The sequence below is a fragment of the Scardinius erythrophthalmus genome, assembly GCF_964197995.2.
Source record: "Scardinius erythrophthalmus genome assembly, chromosome: 13".
Lineage (NCBI taxonomy): Eukaryota > Metazoa > Chordata > Actinopteri > Cypriniformes > Leuciscidae > Scardinius > Scardinius erythrophthalmus.
In genome coordinates, this window is record NC_138233.1 from 33,923,533 (window position 1) to 33,948,751 (window position 25,219).

Genomic DNA, 25,219 nt, shown 5'->3' on the forward strand with positions numbered 1-25,219 from the left:
TATCACTAAATTCGGGATGTCCCTATCTGACCGGAAGAGTCTATAAGTTTCGGTTTGTGATTTTACACTAGTAGCAACACACCGGATTGTAGTGTCTCCTCACCCCAGATGGAGAGTTTCCTCTATTTCAAATGTGAAAAGTCCTGATAAGACATTCTTATGACATGTAGTCTCTGACTGTTTTAATGTAAATGATCCACATTTTATTAAATAAACACTTTTAGTTGATTACCCAGCCAAACAAATGAAAGATATACTAAATAAATATGGATTAATATTGTCTCTCTGACTGAGCATTTTTCAAGACTCTCTCTTGAAAGTGTTTTGTGTGTGTTTTCAGTTCACTTTGCTTCCTGTGTTTCCTCTGCTATACTGATATGGGTTTCCTCGTTACTGATTACAGATAGCAAGGTGACATTGATACAATGAGTTTTGATCCAAACCATCATGTTGGTCAAGTTTGACATTTCAGTTGGACCATGACAATTTGACGAAAGCCGACAGTGACATTGAACTAACAGTGATTTGTGCAACACTTTAGAAAACTGTTCCTTCATTAATGAATAACTACACTGGCATAAATGAGAAACACACTTTTAACAGTCTAGTAACTACTATTAACTAACAAGAAACTCTGATTAGGGAATTAGTAAGTAATAGCACTTAGTCGAATGTGGTAGTTCACTATTAGCTAATCAGTATTCAGGAGCAGTTCTAAAGTGTGACCGTGTGTAGTTGATCATGCATGTGCAGTGTCTCTGCTGAACACCAGTGGCTGTTTCTCAATCAGTGGGGTGTTTTCAACCACTTTACCTGATTTGCTCTAGTCCACTGGGGGCTTGGTTTAGGGTTCGCCCTTCATGATCATGATGATAGCAAGTCTGTTGAAAAATGGTTGAAAAACATCCATTGTAGATTAATAATGGCCACTGATTGGTAAACACCCGTTTTAGTTTTGCATGTGCAAAAACACACGGTGCATCCCGCAGAAGTCTTGTGTGAAGCATCTGACTCTTCTGGAACAATTTCAAACTAGGGTGCATTATCATACCGTATTATTTCTCTGTTCTTTTGTTTTGCATGCTTGTTATTTGCGTTTGATTTGTATTGTTGCTGACTGCAATGAGATGCATTCATTAAAAAAGTAAGCATCCATTTTTCTACATTCTTAAAAATGCATCTTGATTTAGGAATGTTTATAATTTCCTGATTAAAGTTCTAACAACATTTAACAGATTTTTTTGAAGTGCAAATGACTTGAACATATTACTAATATATAGCCCACGTATTGCATGATTTACTTACCTTCTTTTCTTTTGTGAAGGCAGATGAGGATGGACAATTAAAAGAAAGAAGCACCCTCTCCTGATAATGCTGACATTGATCATACATTGAGTTGTAGTCAATAGGATCATCGCCTGACCTGGGATTTGATGCTCTCCTGTGCTTCATCTCCTGCCCACTGATCACCGCTTCATCAGGTAATCATTCATATTCCTGATCACTATTTCATTTGAGGAATGGAACTGATCTCCATTCAGTTTAGCTTGTTCCCACCAAAACACACGCACACAAAAACTACATCTTGTGTTAATGAGAAAGTGACTGACAAGGCTATTTTGTGATATTTAAAGAGATTAAGGTCTAAAGTGAATCTGCAGCTTTGAATGAGATTTCATTGAAAAAACATTCATTGAAAGCTCTTTTATTCTTCAAGATAATCTTGTCACTAGAATGCTAAATAGTTTCATGGAAAAGGAACTGAGATGTTTATAGTAATGGCCATTGTTCAGAGGAGTTTATTCCATCATTTTGTGTTGAGTGTTTTTTTTTTTCATCATATTGTGTTTAGTATATTAACATTCTTGAATGTGACTGTATGTTTGACAACTGAATTAACTTGCTCTTAAGTAACATCATGCTTATAACCCAAAGGAAAGAGTTTGATGCAAGCAGATTAAAACCTAAACCGTTGGACCACCGTAGATAATGACTTCTGAAACAAATTTTATTCATAAAAGTTAATGCTCTTGTTCTTTTTGTCCCACTTTTTCTTTTTAAAGAAACTTTTTCTTTTTCTTTCATCTTTTTTTTTGTCATTGATTGATAGACTGTTAAATAAAATAAAGTGACTTAACTGCATGCTGGATGTCATTTATAATTTAAAAGGTTTTTTCCCAAACTTTGAAATAGTCAGGAACTTGTTGATGTACCATTGAAGTGTAGTTGAAATATTCATGTTGTTTTGACTAACTATATCAGATGGCAACATTGTTTTATGTTGCCATTACATTTCAGTTGTATTTTCAGTGTTTCAACAAAAGTTATGTAGAATCAACATCATAGTGTAACGTTGATCAAACTCTATTATCAATGATTATTTTTTGTTCATTTCAATGTTGATTCAACATCAGTCCTGTAGAATCAATGTTGATTAAACGACATTGACAACGGTTTTTGTTAAAATCTCACCATTGTTTCAACATTAATTGAGGGTGCAAAATTGATATTGAACCAAAATCACTTTATAACATTGATTCAATGACATTAATGTTGCCGTATCAACATTGACTCAACAATTATTGCTTGCTATCTGGGTATGTTCACCTGTGTCTTGTTTGGTTCCTCATTTAGCCTTTTGTATCCCTCAGTTTCAGATGTGTTTTGTCGGTTCTTGTTGTATTATTGTGTGGGTTTCCGATTCTCCAGCATTTTTCTTGTGCTCCTGAGTTTTGTCTCTTTTATTAAACGGAACTGCTGCAACTAGATCCTCATCTCTTCTCCTTGTTTTATCTTTGTGACAGAAGAACAGACCGTCTAAATGGATCTAGTAGCAGTACAAATCCTCCTCCTCACCCAAGGGTACCATTCCCTTGAGGATCAGAGGCTGAAGATCTCAATCCCCCAGAGCTTCTGGAAAACTGGAAAACTTGAGAATGTCAAGCTCAGTCATAGTCAAAAGTAAAACGTCCACAGGGTATGTATCTCCCCCAGTCTGTCCTCCACACAGTTTGACACCACTCCTACAGCTACATTGATTCCAGTTGTCATTTCATAATTTCTGAGAGTGTGTAGTAGGGGTGTAATGATACCCTCATGATTTGATACTTTTCACGATACTGAACTCACGATTCTTGCGATACTCCATCAAAATGCTAAATTTGGTATAACAGTGGGTGTGTAAAAGAAAAGTTTGGACTTGGTGCTGGAAACCCAATGAACAGGACAATAGTGACACCAGAATAAAAAGTATTCATGATACTGAACCTGAAAACAGAATTAATTTAGACGAATATACTTGCACTCTTTCACTGACTAGATATATTTAAAATAATGTAGGACCCTTTTTACTGGTAACATAAGACATTTGGCATTATCAAGACCCTCCCCCATTGCATTATTATACATTATATTCAACATTATATATAGTAGTTTAATGTAGTACTGACACTAAAACTCTGTAAACTTGAATTTATTCACGTACAGTAATTTTCATTTTGGGTGAAATATACACAATACATATTGTCACTGTCTACAATACATGTTGTTGCATTTTTGTATTGCAATATATTGTGACATGATGTATTGCTCCACCCCTAGTGTGGAGCATTTGGCTATGATCTATAGGACCAAATCCAGACAGCCAAGTGTATAAATCAGATGTCCATATAGGGTCCATTTAGACAACACCATTTTCAACTAAAAACGGAAAACTTTTTATGCGTTTTGGCTGTTCATTTACACGACAACAGCGAAACATTCCCGTTTTTAGCACATCGTTGTCGTGTAAACGTACCCTCAGTTTGGCTCGATCTTAAAAATGCATATGGGTCAGTTCCCCACCAACTAATCCCTTTTGCTCTGAACTCTTTTCCATTTACCATCTAAAAACGAACCGTCTAAAAACTTGCTTCAACTAAAGCAAACACTGATCAACATCATGGTGTCTTCAAATGAAACTTAATAAATCATCAATATCTAAACCTCTGTTAATTCTCAATAAGAACCTCTGTAGACATATGACAGAAATAAAGTCAATCTGGTTAGTAATAAGTGAAGCTGGTAATGCTGTTTGTGGAGTGGTTTAATGTCTTCTTTTATCTTCAGTTGATTTAATCTAAGGCTGTGACTGAAGTCAGTTGTAGTTTTTGTGTTTCTCTTTTTAGCGCAATTTTCCACCGGACAAAATTGCGATTGTTAACTCATGATTTCTGTTCTGTCTGTGCGCACCAATCTTGCACTTCTATCTACTCCTCAACCAGACCACCTAGAGACTTCGGGTTTTCGGCATTATGTTAAGGAAGGTCTAATCTCGGGAACGCACAAAAAAAATCCAGGAAAAGATTTACTATCTCTTAGTGTTGTGATCCCATGACGTGAGAAAATTGCGCTAAAACACTCACTGAGTTTTTATTACTTGTTTCTGTTCTTGTTGTTCCTCTTTCCTTAAAGGTACAATATGCAAGATTTTAAAAACAAGATTTTCCGCTAGAGGGCGCTACATTCCAACAACAACAACGGCATAGCTTGATGACGATGTGAAGGAGCGTGGAATGATGGAAACTGTCATTTTCAACTCCACCGTGGATGTAAATTAGTCAGACGGGAATCGAAAAATCATGTTCATGGATGAGGTAAAGCTCTATTTTTATAAATGTTGCATTTATTGACATGCTTTTATTTCATTAACATGAATTAACCGCAAGAAAAGTAAGGTTTAAAGGGATACTTCACCTATTTTTCATATTAAACTATGTTATTTCCTTAACTAAGACGAGTTGATACATACCTCTCTCGTCTCAGTGCATGCATTCAATCGCTCTGGCGCGCGGCGACACTTTGATAGCACTTAGCTTAGCCCAGTTCATTAGGAACCAAACAGAGATGAAGCTAGAAGCGACCAAACACCTCCACGTTTTCCCTATTTAAATACAGTTACACGAGTAGTTACACAACCAAGTATGGTGACACAAAATAAAACGTGGCGCTTTTCTAAGCGGGTAAAAAGGATAACTATAATGTATGGCGGAATAGCACTGGGACTCGGGAGCACTTCGACTCGGCGCAGTAAAAGGTCACGCCTGAAAAATCCTCTCCCTCTCACTTCTGACATTAGAACCAACGTAACTTTTTACTGCACCGAGTCGAAGTGCTCCCGAGTCCCAGTGCTATTCCGCCATACATTATAGTTATCCTTTTTACCCGCTTAGAAAAGCGTCACGTTTTATTTTGTGTCACCATACTTGGTTGTGTAACTACTCGTGTAACTGTATTTAAATAGGGAAAACGTGGAGGTGTTTGGTCGCTTCTAGCTTCATCTCTGTCTGGATCCTATGAATGAACTGGGCTAAGCTAAGTGCTATCAAAGTGTCGCCGCGCGCCAGAGCGATTGAGTGCATGCACTGAGACGAGAGAGGTATGTATCAACTCGTCTTAGTTAAGGGAATAACATAGTTTAATATGAAAAATCAGTGAAGTATCTTTAATACTAAATTGGTTATTATACTGTATTTGTCGAATTCATTGTTGTGATAACGCTGCGCAGTTTTACGTGTTCTAAACAATTGTTGTAAATGTACATTCGAACATACCCACAACATTTGCCAAAATACTGATTAATCTTTATGTATAACACGTGCTATATTTATTTGCATGGCCATAAACACCAGATGTGATAAACAATGTCAATAAACTAAACACAAATCTAAAGCAATAATACTTTCCTTACATATACATAACTCTTCTTGTCCCAAATTCTTCTTGGGTCGTTTGGTTGACCCGTACGTTGACGTTTACGTTTATGGGACTTGTCTTTGTCGACAGAACCAGCTGCAATCTGTAAAGAATAACGACTGCACGAAACAAGCTAACATTTGTTGCTTGATAGACGCTACAACTACAACTTCCACATTTGTCCAGGACTCCACGCAGTGCGAGCGGAAACCGAGGGTAATGCGGATATGACGCCATTGACTGGCAAACTCCCAGCTCCCCCCTGCTCTAACGCCCCGTTTCCTTGGTTAAAATCGCAATTTTCTCACAATTTAAAAATAGTTGGAAACATTTGGGATATTGTAAGTAATCAACTTAACAAAATATATAACACAGGCCTTGTGATTTTGGGATATTTTAATGGAAAAATCTTACATATTGTACCTTTAAGTGATTCTGCTTGTTAACTGCAGGTGTTCATCACTAATGCTCAATCATCACTTAATTAATCACTTAATTTCTTGATTAATCACTCAATTTCTTGTTTAGTGAACTTAATTTCTTGAGTTCTCTAAAAGAAGAATGTATTTCTTCTTTTAGTGAACTCAACTGATATAATTTCAGAGTACTCATAGTCCACCAAAGTGTTTTTTCACACGGCTGGCGTATTTTTTCAATTGTTTTCAATGGGAGTGAAACGTTTTTAAAACGCCATGAGCATAACAAGGCGCTGAGTGTTTTTTTTCATGCTGAAGCTCTGAGTGCTCAGAGTTTTTTACAGGTCACTGAGAGTAGAAGAACACTAAAAAAATAAGCTGTTGAACAAACTTAATTAAATTAAGGAAAACTTTTCCACGAAAATGAATTACATTTTTCCAACAAAATCTAATTTGTTTGAAATTATTTGTTGTAATCTTGTTGTAGGAACTTAAATACATTTAGTCATTGCTGCTAGATAAAGTTTTGCTTATTTTAATTAATTAAATTTAACAAGAGGCAAAAATTCATTTTTTGAGTGAATGTTCAACTTTGGGTAAAATGCAGCGCTCATCACTGTCACTTTTTACCCAACCGTCCAATCACAGTGGAGGAGGGGCGGGACTAATACCACACCGACCAACCGCCACACGCTTGTACAACGTGTTGTCAACAGATGACAACAACAAGCATAATAACGGAACAAAATAATTTAAAGCAAGAGCCAGAGAAAATACATTACATTGTAATTGTTGGTGATTTTAATATACATGTAGATAATGCAAAAGATGCATTAGGATTGGCATTTAAAGACATTCTTAACTCTATTGATAGAGTTAGACAACACCTATACTCATTGGTAGGTCAGGACCTACTCACTGTCGTAATCATACTCTAGATCTAATATTATCACATGGAATCAATGTTGATGCCGTTGAAATTCTGCAGCAGAGCGATGACATCTCAGATCATTATCTAGTCTTGTGTAAACTTCATTTAGCCAAGGCTGCAAAGCCGATGTTAGACCTATCACTTCTGCCACTAAAGACTGCACTAAAGAAGAATAATGACATAAGGACATACCTCAGTTTCCCTCCAGAGGAAGAGACGATGATAAACATATCCCTTGTAGAGAGTTACAGACCTGTCTCTCTCCTACCATTCATTGTGAAAACACTTGAACGAGTTGCTTTCAACCAAGTATCATCTTTCCCGTCTTTGAACAACCAGCTGGATGTCAACCAACCTGTCTTCAAGAAAGGGCATTCAACCGAGACTGCATTACTGTCGGTCACAGAAGCCCTACGGATCGCAAAAGCTGCTTCCAGATCTTCAGCTCTCATTCTCCTGGATCTGTCTGATGCCTTCGACACTGTGAATCATCAGATCCTTCGGTCCACCCTCTCATCTCTGGGCATCACAGGTACTCCTCTCCACTGGTTTGAGTCCTATCTCACAGGTAGATCCTTCAGAGTCGCATGGAGAGGGGGGGTATCCAAAGCACATCAACTGACCACAGGGGTTCCTCAGGGTTCAGTGCTGGGACCCCTCCTCTTCTCCATTACACCACATCACTGGGACACATCATACAGGTACATGGCTTCTCTTACCATTGCTATGCTGATGACACACAGCTCTTCCTCTCATTTCAACCAGATGATCCCACAGTAGCTCCACAGATCTCAAGCTGTCTGGCAGACATCTCGACATGGATGAAGGAACATCACCTGCAGCTCAACCTAGCAAAGACTGAGCTTCTCGTCCTCCCTGCCAATCCGTCTCTACAGCACGACTTCACCATCCAGCTAGGCTCATCCTCAATCACCCCATCAAGGTCAGTCAGAAATCCTGGAGTAATATTTGATGACCAGCTGACCTTCACAGACCAAATTACAAAGACAGCTTGATCATGCAGGTTTGCACTGCACAACATCAGGAAGATCAGGCCTTTCCTAACTGAGCATGCAATACAACTTCTCATCCAGGTCCTGGTCATCTCTAGGCTTGATTACTGCAATGCTCTTCTGGCTGGACTTCCATCATGTGCGACTAAACCTCTACAAATGATTCAGAACGCTGCAGCTCGTCTTGTCTTCAATGAGCCCAAAAGGGCCCACATCACTCCTCTGTTCATCTCTCTGCACTGGCTACCATCACAGAAAGCCAAAAAATCACTCTCCAGAACATTCTCATTCACGGTTCCATGCTGGTGGAATGCTCTCCCGACCCTCATCCGGAAAGCAGAATCCCTGACAACATTCAAAAGAACTGAAAACTCATCTCTTCCGTGAGCATTTAACCTCATAAGATAAAAATAAATCCTCCCTTGTCTGGCTTATGCTACTGAGCAATGCCTGATCTTTGTATTTTGAGCATTTCACTTTAAAACTGAAATTACAAATGATACAGAAAATAGATATTCTAGGCAATTGTTTATATAACTTAAAAGAGTAAGCACAAAAAAAGTTGAGAATTAGACTTAATTATTTCATGATAATTCAAGTTGAATGCATGAATCAGATCAGGAAAGATGTTCAATAATAGGTAGTGGGAGTCATTTAGTTAATATTGTCAATAAAAATGTCCCTAAATATACATAAAGCATTATTTTTTAGTGAAGTTATTTTTTTAGTAGTTAAATAATTTGTGTTTTTCAAAACTGATTAATTATTATTATTTTTTTTTTTTTAAAAAACAGAAAGTTTATCTGGGTTTATCTAGGCTTGTCGTATATATATATATATATATATATATATATATATATATATATATATATATATATATATATATATATATTATTATTATTATTATTATATATTATACACGGGTGTGATATTCTGGGTGGGGGTGGGGGTGGGGGTGTGGGGGGACTGGTATTAATACTAACATAACGTGCCTTTCGTCGCAAAGCCCATTTACAACACCCAATCTAAAAGGTTATAGAACTGTCCACAGAAAAATACTGAAAACGATAAAGGATGACAACAATGTCAAGCTTCTATAATACTAAAATGTGAAAGACATGCACATTCTCGTTATTTACAAGGTAAACAGTGTGACTAGTCACGTGAATGCCACTTGTGCGCCGACGTCATCCGAGCGCAGTGTGTCAAGTCATCGCGAGACAGCAGCTGTTAGTCACGTGCTCATCATCACCGTTCGCGGACTAGCAGGAGACAAACATCGATGGGGAGTTTAATCAGGTATGTGTTTATTTGTCAACATTACCCACATTAACAGCAAGCGTCTCTTCAATTTCGACTCTTCTGTCGTATAGTGTAGAGTTAACGACTTCAGCAGAGGAAAATAAAGAACAGTCTTCGTTTCTGAGTAAGTCATTAGCGGGAAGTGACAAACAAACAACGTTACCAAATCTTGCAAAACCACAGCGCGTCTCTGCCCTCAGGATTCATTTGGACACTCAAGACTCACAAAAATGCACGATAGTCTTTGTCTTGGACAAAATGTTCAAAGCAAGTAGCGTGTAGCATAAGCCATAGCGTGTATTTCACTAATGAAGTTGGTTAGGTTACACACTCCGAACTCTGTGGTTGTCAAACGTTACTGTCTGGAACATGTTATGATGATGATGATGATGATGATGATGTAGTACTGCTACTTGTCAGTCTGATTGACAGCTGTGTGTGAACCTGAGGGAAACTGACCATATAACTTACACACACTAGAAATCGCCTCTGTGTTGAATGGTCAATGCAAAAGGTCTCAAAGTAAGTTCTTGGAAAATCTCGAGCGTAATTTGTTTGCCGATCTCTTGGTTGTTATTTATTTGTTTATTTTTGTAAATATACAAATTTTATTTTGTATCTAACACAAAGAAATGTATTTATTTCGTGTAGTACTTAAGTTTCCAAACGTACGTGCCATTACGTTTCTAACTGTGTCTGGTGAAATTAATAATTCAAATATAATTTTCAGTGTTATATTAAACATCACTGAATCAACCTACACATGAGGATACAGTGATGCAGTTTTAAGATCATGTAGCCTAACCTTAGAGATAAAGCTCCATAAGATAAACACTGCAGGTTACAACTTCTTAATTGTGTACCGTAGATTTGACACTGTCTTCTGGATGCACTTGGCCGAAAACCAAAAATGACTTAATTTATTTCATTTTTTTTTTACATTAATTGTATTATTATTAGACTTTTTAATTAAATTCAATAATTTTACTGAATCTGAATTTTAAAAACCGAAAATGCCATTTTGATCATCCTTAATTGTCACAGATGAACACAATGTTCATGAATTTTGAAGCCTAAATGCAGTCGCCAGAAGTAAAAAGCTCAAGCTTGGCTATAAATGAACTACACCACGCTCCCACGAATTCAACGTCACCATCCCTCTAAACGTCTGACAACTCTTTTAGTCTTTATCTAAAAACATTTTCCCAGAACGTTTGAGTTAGAATAGTTTGTAAGAGAACAATTATGAGCATAGCGCTGCTGTAAAGTGGACTGAGTGTACATGTTCAGTGTGATGATGGTTAATCGCCTCGACAGCCTCTGTAGTCTCATTTAGACACTTGCAAGCAACCATCTATTTCAAGACACGCAACAGCCTCAAAACATCACGAGTGGGCCAGTGGGGTAATACTGGTGTATTTTATGTCATAGAATAAAACGTGAAAGTGTCCTGAGCTTGTGTTCACCACAGACCTTATTTCAGCTTTTTAACCAAAACCCCGTTCAAAAAACCCACTGACTTCAAGACGATGGACCTGGAAGTGCTAAAATGCAACTCGTTTCCACGTTTTGGCCTACAAAGTGAAGTCATACCTGCACAACTCTATATACAAGCAAATCATGAAGGCTTGTCTCATAAATGTTTAAAAAAGCAGATTGCACAATAAATAATCACGTAATGTCCTACTTTAATGTCCTCAGTGTTTACTTCTGTGTTACCCCTTTTCCACCAAGGCAGTGCTGGTGCCGGTTCGGAGCCGGTGCCTACTCGCGAACCAGTTCTTTGTGTTTCGACAGCCAAAGAACCGGTTCTCGGCCAGGAAAATTGGTTCCAAAGCGGCACCAACTCTTTGCTGGACTAGAACCGTTCTTTTACCACGTCATGCTTACGTCGGGGCCTGGGGGCGGGGACCAACAACTCGACGGGAAAGGTTGTGACCGCCATTGCTAAAAACACAGCGCTAGCTAGTAGAAAGAATGATTGAAGAAAGATGGATTCTAAACGTCTTCTTCTGACCCCAAATCCAGGAGAAACATTTGCAGAAAGACGATGTAGTCCGCCATTGTAATTGTTATGCTTGAAGTTGGTGGAAAAGGGGTATCATTGAGTTTTGCAAGTGCGTAGAGGAGGGGCGGGTCCACCTTCATCATGTAGCCAATCAGATGAGCTTCTCGCTGACTCTCACTTTACTCTTATCTGATTGGTTCAATAAACACACCAGTCGTCAGAACACATCTTTATCCTCATCTGGCTCAGAAACGTTCTCGCTGCCGAAATGGTACTTTTAATGCACACATACATGTTACATAAATATATACTGGCAATATTGGGAATAGGGCAATATATTGCAGTCCTTCTCCGTGATATGAGAATCGATACGCTGGCACCAAATATCAATACTTAAATTAATAAAATAAGGCGCTGTAAATAGATTTCACTGCTCCCAGCGTCTCTACTTCATGGCTCCTCAAGGTGGCGCTCAACACATGAATGAGGGAAACATGAACACAAGTTAACTAGAAAAAGAGGTTTTTAACAGGATGGTGGACAGCAGTGTGTGTAAAATAATAGATGATCCGGCAACGTTTAAATTCAAAGTCTGGACACACTTCGGCTTTTATACCATTTGTGGGACAATGTACAATGTACAAGAACTGCCTGGTAAAAGTGAAGTGCACGGGTAATACCACCAACATGCAAAGCACTTGCACCCTGATCTCATTGAAAACATTTAATTTACTTCAAATGTTCAATTTAATTTACAGACACTTTGTGCTGTTTTCTAACAGTTTGGACTTGAATAAAGAGAGAGAACCTCTTGCAATGAACCTTTTCACGGGCGTTTTGTTTGAATAGTTAGACACATATCGTGATGTATCATAGCAATATATTGATTATCACAGAATTGCTGTATGGTGATATTATTGGTATCGTGAGCCGTGTATCGTATCGTGAGGCACCCTGTGGTTCCCACCCCTAACTTGAGGTGGTGCCGATTACGTAAGATTAACTCATCATCATCTAGATCAACTTACTGCAGAGCAGCTGCACGAAATCTGTTGACGACACTGCAGTTTCACAACCGGTCATTGGATGATATTTTAAAAGGACAGGCTTATATTGAACTTTATTCTTGAACATACAGGCGCTGAATTCAGCAGTACAAAAAGTATTGAATGAAAAGTGCTACACGTAAACACAGACTTAACGGCTACAAGTCTTCCGTTTGCAAGTGGCAAATCTCCCTGATCTCATTAGAAGTTGACCATACCTTATGATGTGTGTGAGGCCGAATCTATTGCCTGGTGTAAATGGGGCTTCATCTAGGCCACGTTTAAAAGGTCATGAGAACAGTCTTAACAAAACACCACCAGAATCTTCAGAAAATCAGATTTGGTTGGGAGATCAGATTTCATGTGCTCTTTTGCAGAGATATCGATTGAGTAGCTGTACTTTTTCATTTCTTCTGATTTCATCAGTTATTTACATCAGAGCATTGCTGAATGAGCCAGACAGAAGAGTGATGATCTGTGTGTCCTGGTCTTGTTGCAGGTTTTGACAATCTGCAGTTACAGTGGTTTACAGTGGTGAAGTTCAGCAGGGAAATGTCCAGCACAGCCATGAAGAAGAAGGTGAGTTTAACCACACTGTTATAAAACACTGACTGTTGATGTGTTTCACTTCACTTCAAGATATAAAACATTTACTATGTTCACACACACACACACACACACACACACACACACACACACACACACACACACACACACACACACACACGGCCGTTGTCGGACTGTCACTGTATCTATTAAGCTTTTATTTTAAATGAATATCAATATAATGTATAATATAACTTAGCTTTAGAATTAATACCACGCTTTTGATGTTTCTAAGATAACATGTTTTCTAAGCTTATTGAACTGTAAATGCACTTGCATGGCTATATTCATATTTTCTTTCAGCGGTCCTTTCAGCTTTCATAGCAGCAGTGCTATTTTTTTCTTGCTGCGTATACATTTATAATTTCATAATCTCTCGATCTTTAGCTGAGAAAGGAAATTTCAGCGTTCTGTTTTTTTTTTTTTTTTGGACATCCATTAAAAAAACAACCTCAGTGGCGGCGATTCACATAATTTATTTATTTATTTATTTATATTTTTAAAACAGGAAAAGATTAAGGACAATCGGGCCTGGCTCAGTATAAAACTGATTTTCAGCAGGTTCCTGCTCTGCAGAACATATAAACCACAGACACAACAAAGTTCACACACTAAACAGCTAGAGACAACAACAGACACACAAACCAAGATATTGGACAACAAGAGGGGCTATAGAGCCGTCTCAATGGTCACAGCTATACCTGTCCATTAAATGGCGAGCAAATGTTATTTTAAATAGTCTTCACAGGGCATGTCATGATTCTTTCTGGCCGTACAACAACGACATTCTCAAGTAATCATATTATATCTAAACAAAATGTGGACAAAAATCCACCATACTACAAGAGTCCACAGACTAAACCAGTGGTTCTCAACTCCAGTCCTCGGGACCCGTTGCTCTGCACATTTTGTATGTCTCTCTCTTATCTGACACACTCAGTTCAGTTCATGGAGTCTCTCTGGAGTTGAGAACCTCTGGACTAAACCATACGAAATTAATGCAAATTTTGAAACGGACTGAAGCCTACACTGTGTCCTAACCAGACGCGACGCAACATGCAAGAAAATTTATCTTTTCCATGTAAACTCTTTCCCTGCCTGTGTTTAAAAAAAAAAAAAAAAAGTTGCCAGCCACAGCGTTTGCTCATTTTCACAACAGTTTCATGGCCCCCAGAATCTTTTGCCCTATGAATATCTGAACATGCAATATATCAAATGAAGGAACAGACCCTCTGCTCTTAAACAAACATAAAAACATTTTATTCTTGCTTCATGATTCTTTTTTTATCAAGATTTAAATGTGGGTGAGTTTCATAAAAAAGCAACATTTTGAGCAAAAAGCTGAGAAAATCACTTTTTTGTCAAAGACGACGCCTGGATCGGACTCAGAACGATGATCAAAACATGTAGATCGAGTCCATTCTACACCCTCAAAGCTTCACAGTCCCTCGTCTGGGTCAACATTTCATTCAGGAACATTCGGCAGTTTTGATTTACATGCTGTTTAATGTTGACGATCGTGTTATTTTACATATGCATCAGCTTGCATATGCTATCGCTTGTTTTTACATCTTTGCCTGTGTTTAGATCAGGAGATTCTCTATCTTTCAGAAGATGTGTAATAGCGCCCCCTACCGTATAACAGTGAAAACACGGAAAGCTGGAAAATCACGTCAATGGCGGGAAAAGAGTTAATCAGAGTTTTTTGTACTAACCAGCTGCTAAGATTATATTTTACAAACAGTTTCTTTTTCTGTGGTGCTTCGGCTGGAATAACAGACAAAGTACTACAAGGATAATCTTAGGTGCAGATTATTTGCTTTATTTAATGTAAAAAGAACCACATGTTTGAGAAGCACTGCCCTAATTTATAGATTCCAGCCCTCCCCTCATGAAATGACCCTCTTGTTTCTTTTTTGCAGGTGCTGTTGATGGGTAAAAGTGGATCAGGAAAGACCAGTATGAGGTCAATTATATTTGCAAATTACATCGCAAGAGACACTCGCCGCCTTGGAGCCACAAGTATGACATTTACCAGATATAGTTCCCTAGAAAATGCAAATCCTGTCATGTTTGATTCAGACTCATTTTGTTCCAAACCTGCACGACACCTCGAGATGCATCAGGTTTTACTTCAGTGACACCAGACTGTTGGATCTTATTGTTTTGTGATCAGAGCTTCAGGTTAGAAAATGCAAAAGTGCAAATGAGATTTCGAGCTGCAGAGGTGGAGATATTTTCCCAAAACACATTAAAACATTTACTGGTCCTTTGATTATTTTGCTTTTTAAAAAATATGTTTTTATTGGCATTTTTCTGCAGTGGTTATTGTTCTCAGTGGCTTAAATAATCATTTGTGGTACTTCTTTTAATTTGTACTGTAGAGTTCCATAAAACATTAAACAATTTCCCCTGTTTTACATTAATAAAAATGAGACCTGATGCGGAACGGGAGATGTTAATGTCAACATATACTATGACACGTATGAACTACGATCCAGGCACAATATATGTGTAAACAAATCAATATTGGCTGCGTTCCAGTCCACTTTTAGACACGCACTTGCGAACTTCCCTAAGCACTTCCCCTCGGGGGAATCCCTGCCGCCATTTTGAAGTGCGTTCCACTTCGTGAAGTGGACGAGGGAAGTTAATATGGACAGACCCTCGTTCCCTCGATTTTGACCAAGGGAGCGAGTCTACTTCATATGTACACTTCAGGCACCTATATGTCCCACAATGCAGTACGACTGTGACGTCACCACATATCTCGTCTAATCACCACCATAACAAACAACTCTGATATATTATTTATATATTTTTTTTAATTTACAACAACCCAAACACACATACATTTGGATGCTGCATTAAACAAATTCTTAAAAAAAAAAAAAAAAAATTAAATAATAAAGAAACACTATTGCTGATTCCAAGTGATCAAGGGCTTAGGACGTTCCAGTTCAGCCCGCCGCAGTTTCCGCCAGTAGTGGACACTCGTGCAACGTAAGCAATGATGTACATCCAATTGAACGAGACAGAGGGAAGTTAGCGAGTGAAGGGAATGACAATTTTGGACTGGAACACAGCCATTGATCAGTGAAAGATTAAAATCCGGTGTATTTTCCTCATTTCAGTTGATGTGGAGCACTCTCATGTGCGATTTCTGGGCAATCTGGTGCTGAACCTGTGGGACTGCGGTGGGTAAGTGTCACGAGCACCCCTGTACGAACAAGTTTTGTTGGATGGCTTTTGTGAAGATGATTTAATTCTCGCTTCATCTTTACATGTGAATTGCACAGGCAGGACACTTTCATGGAGAACTACTTCACGAGTCAAAGAGACAACATCTTTCGCAATGTAGAGGTGTTGATCTATGTGTTTGATGTGGAGAGCCGAGAGCTGGAGAAAGATATGCATTACTATCAGTCGTGTCTTGAAGCCATCCTGCAGAACTCGCCTGACGCAAAGATCTTCTGCCTGGTGCACAAGATGGACCTGGTCCAGGAGGATCAGAGAGACCTGGTACGATATGAGCGGAAACTTTTTGTTGTTGTAATCCCTTGACTGTTAATCTTAAGAAACCTGCTTGCAAGAACAAGTCTGGGTCACATTGAATCCCAAAAATGGCCCCATTTTATATAAATAGTCCCGATTTCTTTTGTACAAAAGCATGTTCCCCTCAAATTCTCATTACTGAAATGCAAAGACAATCTCATTCTCATTACTATAAGGAGTCTGAAGCAAGTCCATGTAGACTGTCTTCAGACTGGTAAAATACAATGAAATCAACATAAACAGTGTTAATTAATATCTGTAAATTTCTTTGTGGTTATTTAGATATTTAAAGAGCGCGAGGAGGACCTGAAAAGACTGTCTCGCCCACTGGCCTGCACTTGCTTCAGAACGTCCATTTGGGATGAGACGCTGTATAAAGTAAGACCGTGTGCATTTGAATAAGGAATGACAAATTGTATATAAAAAAAAATGTTTATATCCAAAGTATTGTAATTCAACAATTACACCACTTTAATTGTAATATATATTTAAAGTAAGTAATATATGATCAAACAGATGAGGTTTGTGAAAATCAGAGTATAGAGAAAGAAAGCCCCAAAAGAAGTAAGATATTTGCAGAATGCAAGGAGAGGAAAAAGAGAAGCATCATCGGCAGAAAAAGCCCAGTGTCTTCTGAAACTACACGTTTATATGTTGTGCCTATGTAACCGGAAGGGACTAGGGAAAGTACCTATTGTTATTTGTACCCAAGCAGGTCTTATTAGGTCACCATGGTCCTTGTAAAGCACACAGAATAACTTTATGAGCCATTTTGGTTTTAACACCTTAAAAGGGACAGTTCACCCAAATTTTTTTAATTCTGTCATCCTTTACTCACCCTCAAGTTGATCCAAACCTGTAAGATGTTTTGAAGAATGTGGGTAACCAAACAGTTGATGGACCCCATTGACTTCATAGTAATGTTTTCCCTAATATGGAAGTCAATGGCCACTGTTAACTGTCTGGTTACTAACATTCTTTAAAATATCTTCTATTGTGTTCAGCAGAAGGAAAGAAACTCATACAGGTTTGGAACAACTTGAGGACGAATAAGTGATTGAGAAATTTTCATTTTTGGACGAACTTTCCCTTTAAGAGCATATTGCAGAGATGCAAACAGACATATTTTGATATGATTTGGTACATCAAGTAATTCATTCCGAAGCAAGACACAAAAGATCTTACATTTGAAAATAATCAAACATATCAGAGTATATAGTAGCAATTAATAACATGTAAATGAATAATCATGCAACATAAGGAAATATAGTGGTACATGTGGTACATGGCTACCAATGTATGGAATTCATAAAGAAAAGATTAGTAAGATTCATAAAAAGGAATAAAAGAAATGGATGAAAGACATTGAGTATGAATACACCAATCTGACAGTAAGAAAGTTGAATATGTTCTGATCTGTGTTTTTGTCTGCAGGCTTGGTCCAGTATCGTGTATCAGCTCATTCCTAATGTACAGCAGCTTGAGTGTAACCTGCGCAACTTCGCTCAGATCATTGAGGCAGATGAAGTCTTACTTTTTGAAAGAGCTACTTTCCTGGTTTGTACCAAACTGAAACACAGTGCTTGCACACATTACACACACACACGATACTTACATATATTCAAATTTACGCTGGAAAATTTCGGCATGACCTCATGTTATGCCTTTATTGCCATTTTATGTTTGCACAGTTTTACATGGTCAAATATAACTTAACTTAAAAATTGTGTTTAAGATGTATTTTGTCAGCTCTATAAAGCTAAATTGTAGGCCTGATTTTGACTAGAATTCACGTAAAAATTATTCATTGCTCAAGGGCAGTAATATTATTGTTCTCTGGCTATACAGAGGTTGTTTTAATAAGTGTATAAAAAATTAATAACCAGGTCTGGCACCACCCACACTGAGCACACGTAAGTTTACAACTTGAATGGACATTAGGTCCGAGTGGTCTATTGGTATCCAGAGTCGCTAATACTCGCCTTGTTCCACCTTTCCCCATGTTGCCAATGAGGGCTTGTTTTTCTCCCAACAAAAGGATGGTTTGAGGACAGATTTTCAATGAGTTGCGATAAGAAAATCTGCAGAACACAAAACCTTCTCTGTCAAACACAAACTTTTTATCCAGAGTCACATCATTTAAAAAAGTAGTTCACTTCAGAATTAAAATTTCCTGATAATTCACTCACCCCCACGTCATCCAAGATGTTCATGTCTTTCTTTCTTCCATCTAAAACAAATTAAGGTTTTTGAGGAAAACATTCCAGGATTTTTTTCCATATAGTGGACTTCATTGGGGTTCAACAGTCTGAAGATCCAAATGTTTCAGTGTAGCTTCAAAGGCTCTACACGATCCCAGCCGAGGAATAAGGGTCTTATCTAGACAAACCATCGCTCCCCCCCCCCCCCCCCAAAAAAAACCTTTTTAACCACAAATGCTCATCTTGCACTAGCTGTGCGATGCGCCACATAATCACGTTGAAAAGTCACGTGTGATGTAGGCGGAAGTACCGGCCTAGCGTTTACAAAGCGAATGTGCAAAGACTTAAGTCAAACGTTATTTACAAAAATAAATACAAATAAAAGGTAAAACAACGATGTCGGACGATTTTGAAGTTGGAGGAGAAAATGAGAGTTTTTCGGCCTATCCTACATTTTTGAACCGGAACATGCGTGACCTTTCAACGTGATTACGTAATGTGTGACGCATTCGCAGCTAGTGCAAGACGAGCATTTTTGGTTAAAAAGTATAAAAAGGTTTTTTTTTTTTTTTTTTTTTTTTTTTGGAAAATGAGCGATTGTTTGTCTAGATAAGACCCTTATCGTGTAGAGCCTTTGAACTATATGGATTAATTTCTTTTCGACTGAAGAAAGAAAGACATGAACGTCTTGGATAACGTGGGGGTGAGTGAATGATCAGGACATTTTAATTCTGAACTGAACTAATCCTTTAACACCAGATTATCTGAAAATATGCAATGCAAAAAGTGAGAAAGTCAGCGTTCATGGTAAACTGGTGCCAGACATCCTAAACGCCCAACACCGAATGCCTGAAACTGTAGTTCTTTGGAGACTGAGCAGGTTTAATAGGCAGAAGCAAATTATTTCTGTGGTCATTTTTCTGACATTTCTAGCTTATATAACAATTGGTGTTTGACAGGTATACAGGTTCAGTCAAACTCTGCAAACAAAACACACAAAAAAGGGAAAACTGCAGTGAACATGAACAGAACTTATTGTGTAAAGGTGCTTTACAAACTAATTATTTGACATGTCTACTTGTGTCTTGTCAGGTGATCTCTCATTATCAGTGTAAGGAACAGCGTGATGCTCATCGCTTTGAGAAGATCAGTAACATCATCAAGCAGTTCAAGCTGAGCTGCAGGTCAGTCAGACTCTGTTCATGAAGCTGTAAGTGCTGAAGGCGGCGTCATGGTCATGTGACATTTCTCTCTGTTCCACAGCAAGTTGGCGGCCTCTTTCCAAAGCATGGAAGTGCGAAACTCTAACTTTGCTGCCTTTATCGACGTGTTCACGTCCAACACCTACGTCATGGTGATCATGTCAGACCCGTCTATACGTAAGCATCAGCATGCATGAACAGCAATGGGTTTTGCCACCCGATAATCTCACATTACAAGTCAAGTCACCTTCATTTATACAGCGCTTTTAACAATATAGATTGTTTCAAAGCAGCTTTACAGTGATAATAGGAAATTAAAGTAACAGAGATTGTTTTGGCTTTACAGCAGCTCTAGAATAAAGTTATTGTCCAGCTAAAGTTAGTTTTGATCGATTCACTTCCGTTGCAAAGATCATTAGTTATTAACTATTAAAGAGTAACTCTCGCCAAAATGCAACCTAGGGTCTTTTTGTGAATCTACCCGAGGCAAACTTTCGTTAAAAGCATAATTAGGATGGAAACGCCACTTTTAAGATTGACCGTATTTTCGTTTTCGGTCAAATTGCCTTTTGAATGGGAGTGATTGGGGCACTACTGTGATAGCATCAAAATCACTATTTTTTTAAAGCACTAAGAAGGCTCGACACAACATGAAACTTTGCTCGAAGTTTCACCAGGGGCTCTACACATGAACTCGAGCATTGAGAACATTGTTTGTGAACACAGAGTTTACTAAAAAGAAAGATTTTGAACAACTCTCTGTAGCTGTGTCCGCCGGCATTTCGACAGTCAAAAATCGTCAATCTCCAAATGCAATGTAACAGGGAGGAGAGTAAAGATGGAAAGATCCTAAAGCTTAGTTCCATATAAATTCACGGATAATTTGTTGTTTTGTCGTTAGTGAAAATCAATATTGACTTTGTATTTGAAAAAGGATCCTCATGTAAGAAACAATACTAAAATTTAGGGCTGTAGTCAACCAAAGAAATGTTTAGTTGACTGAAGTCCTGTCCTGCACAATGATTAGTCGACTAAAAAAAAAAAAAGACGCGATGTTTTGCATTTTAATTGAACATTTATTAAACAATTGTCATAGAGCATTTATAAAACAACAACGAAAAAAACGTTTTTTTTAAAAAAAAAATTTTATCGACACCTGGGATCCCCCACGAAACGGTTCTCATTCGCCTTGAATAAGGCCGGCAACACACTGGCTGCGTGGCGTGTCCGTTTTTATTTCGGCTCCCATGTTAACAGGTTGGAGTTTGCACACTGCCTGCGTGAGACACGCATCTCAGGCGCGGCACGAGCCACGCGGAAAACGCGTGCATGCTAGAAATAGAACCGACGCCTGAACGGGAGTGTTCTCTGGCTAGAACGCAGAACAGCGGAGTGTGTATGGACCGAAGTGCATGCCTGAGCTTGTATTTCTGCTGTTGCTTTGACATTGTGGAAAATAGAATAATAGAAACAAAATGTATTAGACTTTTTACCCGTTATTATCAATCTAAATTAATCTCGTTTTTAATTTAGGCCAATTTAATTTCGTTTTTCTTTATTTAAATTTCGTTTTTTCTTTATTTAAATTCCGTTTTTCTTTAGGCCTATTTAAATTTCGTTTTTCTTTATTTAAATTTCATTTTTTCTGTATTTAAATTTAGTTTTTTTCTTTATTTAAATTTCGTTTTTCTTTATTTAAATTTTGTTTTTCTTTATTTAAATCTACCCTTTACTGTGTCAGTAATTTGTTAGTCAGAAAAATATTAGACTAGCTTAAAAGTATTGCTTAAGTTAACAGACTGTGTGCGTTTTATATCACTAGTGCAGTGTCCGTTCTCGGAGCATATAGCCTAAGCCCTGCTCGCGTGAGGTGCGCCGCTTCCCGCTCGCGCTGTTCTGTAGTTTACTATTAATTCTGAACGTGTCGCGTCTCGCGTGTCTGTCTATATTGCACCAAATGCGACACTGCACTCCCTTGTGAAGTCGATTGGATGAACGGTTCTCGAAATAATCAAAATGCAAACGGACAGACAGACACATAGAGATTACTACCTATATTCCTTACTGAGCGTGAAGCAGCAGTGCAGCCAGCCACAGGTGCGGTTCCCGAGTGTTCTACGTGGTGCGCTAAACTGTGGTGCTGTTACAAAATAGCCTAAATTAAAGCATTTAAAGTTGGGGATAAAACATAGGCTAATTATATTTAGAAAACAGTAATATATAAAAGATAAAGGATAAATAAAGGAATAAATATCAAGGAGTAAATCAATGAAAATTTCTTTATTGGTGATAAAAAAAATAAAATAAATAAATATGCGACTGGTCGACCAATGAGAATGTCAGTCGACCAAGACGGCATCGACCGATTAGTCGACTAAACGACTAAAGTTGACAGCCCTACTAAAATTCAGAGTCAGTTCATTCGCATTCGGAGATCGACTATTTTTGACTGTCAAAATTCAAAAAGGCAAGTTGACCGAAAACGAAAATACGGTCAATCTTAAAAGTGGCGTTTCCATCCTAATTATGCATTTAAACGAAAGTTTGCCTTGGGTAGATTCACAAAAAGACTCTAGGTTTCATTTTGGCGAGAGTTATGCTTTAATAGGTTAGTTATTACACTCAACTGTGGTCTAACATGTTGGGGAAATAAATCTTTCCTTTCTTTGATTTTTAGACTGTAGCAGTGCTATCATGGCCACAAATGACCAGCTCTTATATAATCACAAAACATTTTTGGGTGACATTTTCATGACAGTTAAGCCTGATTTCTTGACGACAACATTTATTTTTGCCAAATATTTTCTAAATTGCTCAGAGTGGGTAATACTAGTCACATGTTCATTAAATAAATGTAATTGATTAGTATTTTTCAATTGAAAGGGAAATTATTGATTAATAGTATTTGAAGTGTGTCCTAAATCTACTTGAGAGGTGGACAGTGTTCAGAATAAGATCGTAAAATGTCTGGCTTATCAATTGTGTAGTTGGCAGTGGGCATCCATCAGCAAGATTTCTGGATCCGCCTAGTTTCTGCGTTTTGAAGAAACTTGAAGCTTGATTATGGTGATTAGGACATTAAGCCTTTAGATAATTATAATAATCTAGTATCAAAGTCATGAATGCATGAACTAACTCTTCTGCATAAGGAAAAGACAGCATGTTTTGTAGGAATATTTAGGTATTATAATAGGTGTAGGAATTTGGTTGTAAAAATACAAATTCCTGGGTCTTTGAAGGGCAGTGAAACATTTTTATTTTTAGCTGTCAACACGTGTATGTGTTGGATATTACTGAAAATCATGCTGTATTACACTATTATGAATATGAAGGGTTAAGTGGTTAAGTTTCCAGTCTGATCATTGACACATTGGTATATTTAAATAAACAGAAGATAAGAATGAAAACTGATAAAAGTGGACAAAGAATTGACTGAAAAGTAGAGTAAGCCTTTATTCTCCTGCTTTTTAAAAAAGTATTTAAAAAATCACTTGACAAGTGACTGACAATAATGAAAAATTCAGAACAATAGGGGACATAAGATAGAACCTTGTGGCACTCCATACTTAACTTGTGTTGGATTTGACCGTTCCTCATTTAAACAAAGATTTAGCAGCTTTCAGATCCTGCATGTAATTAGAAACTGTCCTTCCTTGCATTTCAAAACACCTCCAAATTGTACTTTCACCATCTGCACTCCAAATGAGGTTTGAGAAAAGCACATTGTGACCCGGAGTAAAGCCTCTCTCTCTCTCTTCCAGCTTCTGCTGCTACCCTCATCAACATCCGCAACGCCAGGAGACACTTCGAGAAGCTTGAGCGTGTGGACGGGCCCAAACACAGTCTACACATGCGCATGCGCTAGACTGCCGGCGAAGAGAGTTTGAGTGTCTGAACTTCTCTCTCGCAATTGTGAGTTTATATCTCGCAATTTTGACTTTTTGATATCTTGCAATTCTGACTTTATAAGATGCAATTGCGAGTTATAGTCCAATTCTAAGGCAAAAAAAAGATTGACAGTTTTCCTCAGAATTGCGAGTTTATATCTCACAATTCTGACTTTATAACACACCATTGCGACTTTATATCATGCAATTCTGAGATGTAAACTCGCAATTGTGAGAAAGTCGGAATTGTGAGATGAAAAAGTCAGAATTACCTTTTTTACTTTTATCCTGTGCCGGAAACAAGCTTCCATAGAATTCTGTGCTTTTAAACTGAGATTAGAATGTTTGGAAACCTATGTGTCTCTAGATTAACAGACAGGGTTAAAGATCAATATTATTTTGGTGGCTGCTGTTTTACTGACATGTTTATGCCTTTTCTTATGCACAGGGTGGCGGTTGAACTGCTGGGAATCATCCAGAAGAATTCCTCCTGTTTTGCTGATTTCACATGCATCTGGTGTTTCTGCCAGGAAACTAATTCTCCTGATATTAAAAGGCAATATAACATGCTTGTTTCCTCACTAATGTTGCAAAGGAACTTTGGTTCTTAATGAATGTTGTAATGCTCCCTTAATATATGATTTGTGCCATAAAAGGAGGCTTGCGAGTTACTGAAAGCCAGGAAAGCTAGATCATCAAGTCCGCATTCTTTGCCTGTGTCTTTTATATATCGTCTTATATTAAGCATTATTGGCTTGCTGTACTGTTTCCAAATGTCGAGCAGAAATCTGTGCGACTAAAATTGGACTAACTTATAAATGAACTACTTGATTTATTATATCTATTATAAATATTCTCAATAAATACAAATGGTTGTCTAATGAATGTCTTTTTCTGTACAACATAATTATAGTTAGGTACATAGTTAGGTAATACATTTAAATTAATCTGTGTTTTAAGGTGCCCATTAGGGGTGTAACAATATATTGCAATACAAAAATGCATCAATATGTATCGTGTTTAATAACTCCTTTTACTGGAATGAGAATTTCTTTTTTTGAAATTCATGGACATATTAAGAAGTTAAAATGATCCAAAATTGTATTGTATGTACAATATAATGCATTTCTTTTAATAACAAAGTTGATATAACAAGCAAAAAGCTGCATCAAGGATTTCAACAAAGAAAACATTCCCAAACATATTAGTGGAGGACAGCCAGTCAATTATATTTGATTGTATGACTCGTGAAAGGTGTGTTAGACTGTGATTGCTAGTGTAACTTTACATTGTGAGACCAAGAAACATTTAGAATCAAA

At 37.7% G+C, this 25,219-nt stretch overlaps 1 protein-coding gene across 1 annotated transcript; it reads left to right on the top strand.

The window, feature by feature from the left end:
- The first annotated feature begins 9,046 nt into the window (after positions 1–9,046).
- Positions 9,047–25,114, top strand: rraga (Ras-related GTP binding A). The gene is made up of 11 exons (XM_081383530.1): positions 9,047–9,392; positions 12,949–13,028; positions 14,978–15,077; positions 16,190–16,256; positions 16,355–16,577; positions 16,893–16,988; positions 18,045–18,167; positions 19,904–19,995; positions 20,075–20,190; positions 23,775–23,925; positions 24,349–25,114. Exons 2-10 carry the CDS (start codon positions 13,002–13,004, stop codon positions 23,876–23,878), a joined length of 948 nt encoding a protein of 315 aa, XP_081239656.1. The 5' UTR covers positions 9,047–9,392; positions 12,949–13,001; the 3' UTR covers positions 23,879–23,925; positions 24,349–25,114.
- The last annotated feature ends 105 nt before the right edge of the window (positions 25,115–25,219 follow it).

Bases quoted from the DNA above. Each gene is read 5' to 3' on its own strand.
- rraga (XM_081383530.1), top strand. From the start codon at position 13,002: ATGTCCAGCACAGCCATGAAGAAGAAG. The intron at 13,029-14,977 runs GTGAGTTTAACC...TCTTTTTTGCAG, and splicing joins GCACAGCCATGAAGAAGAAG to GTGCTGTTGATGGGTAAAAG. The intron at 20,191-23,774 runs GTAAGCATCAGC...TCTCTCTTCCAG, and splicing joins CATGTCAGACCCGTCTATAC to CTTCTGCTGCTACCCTCATC.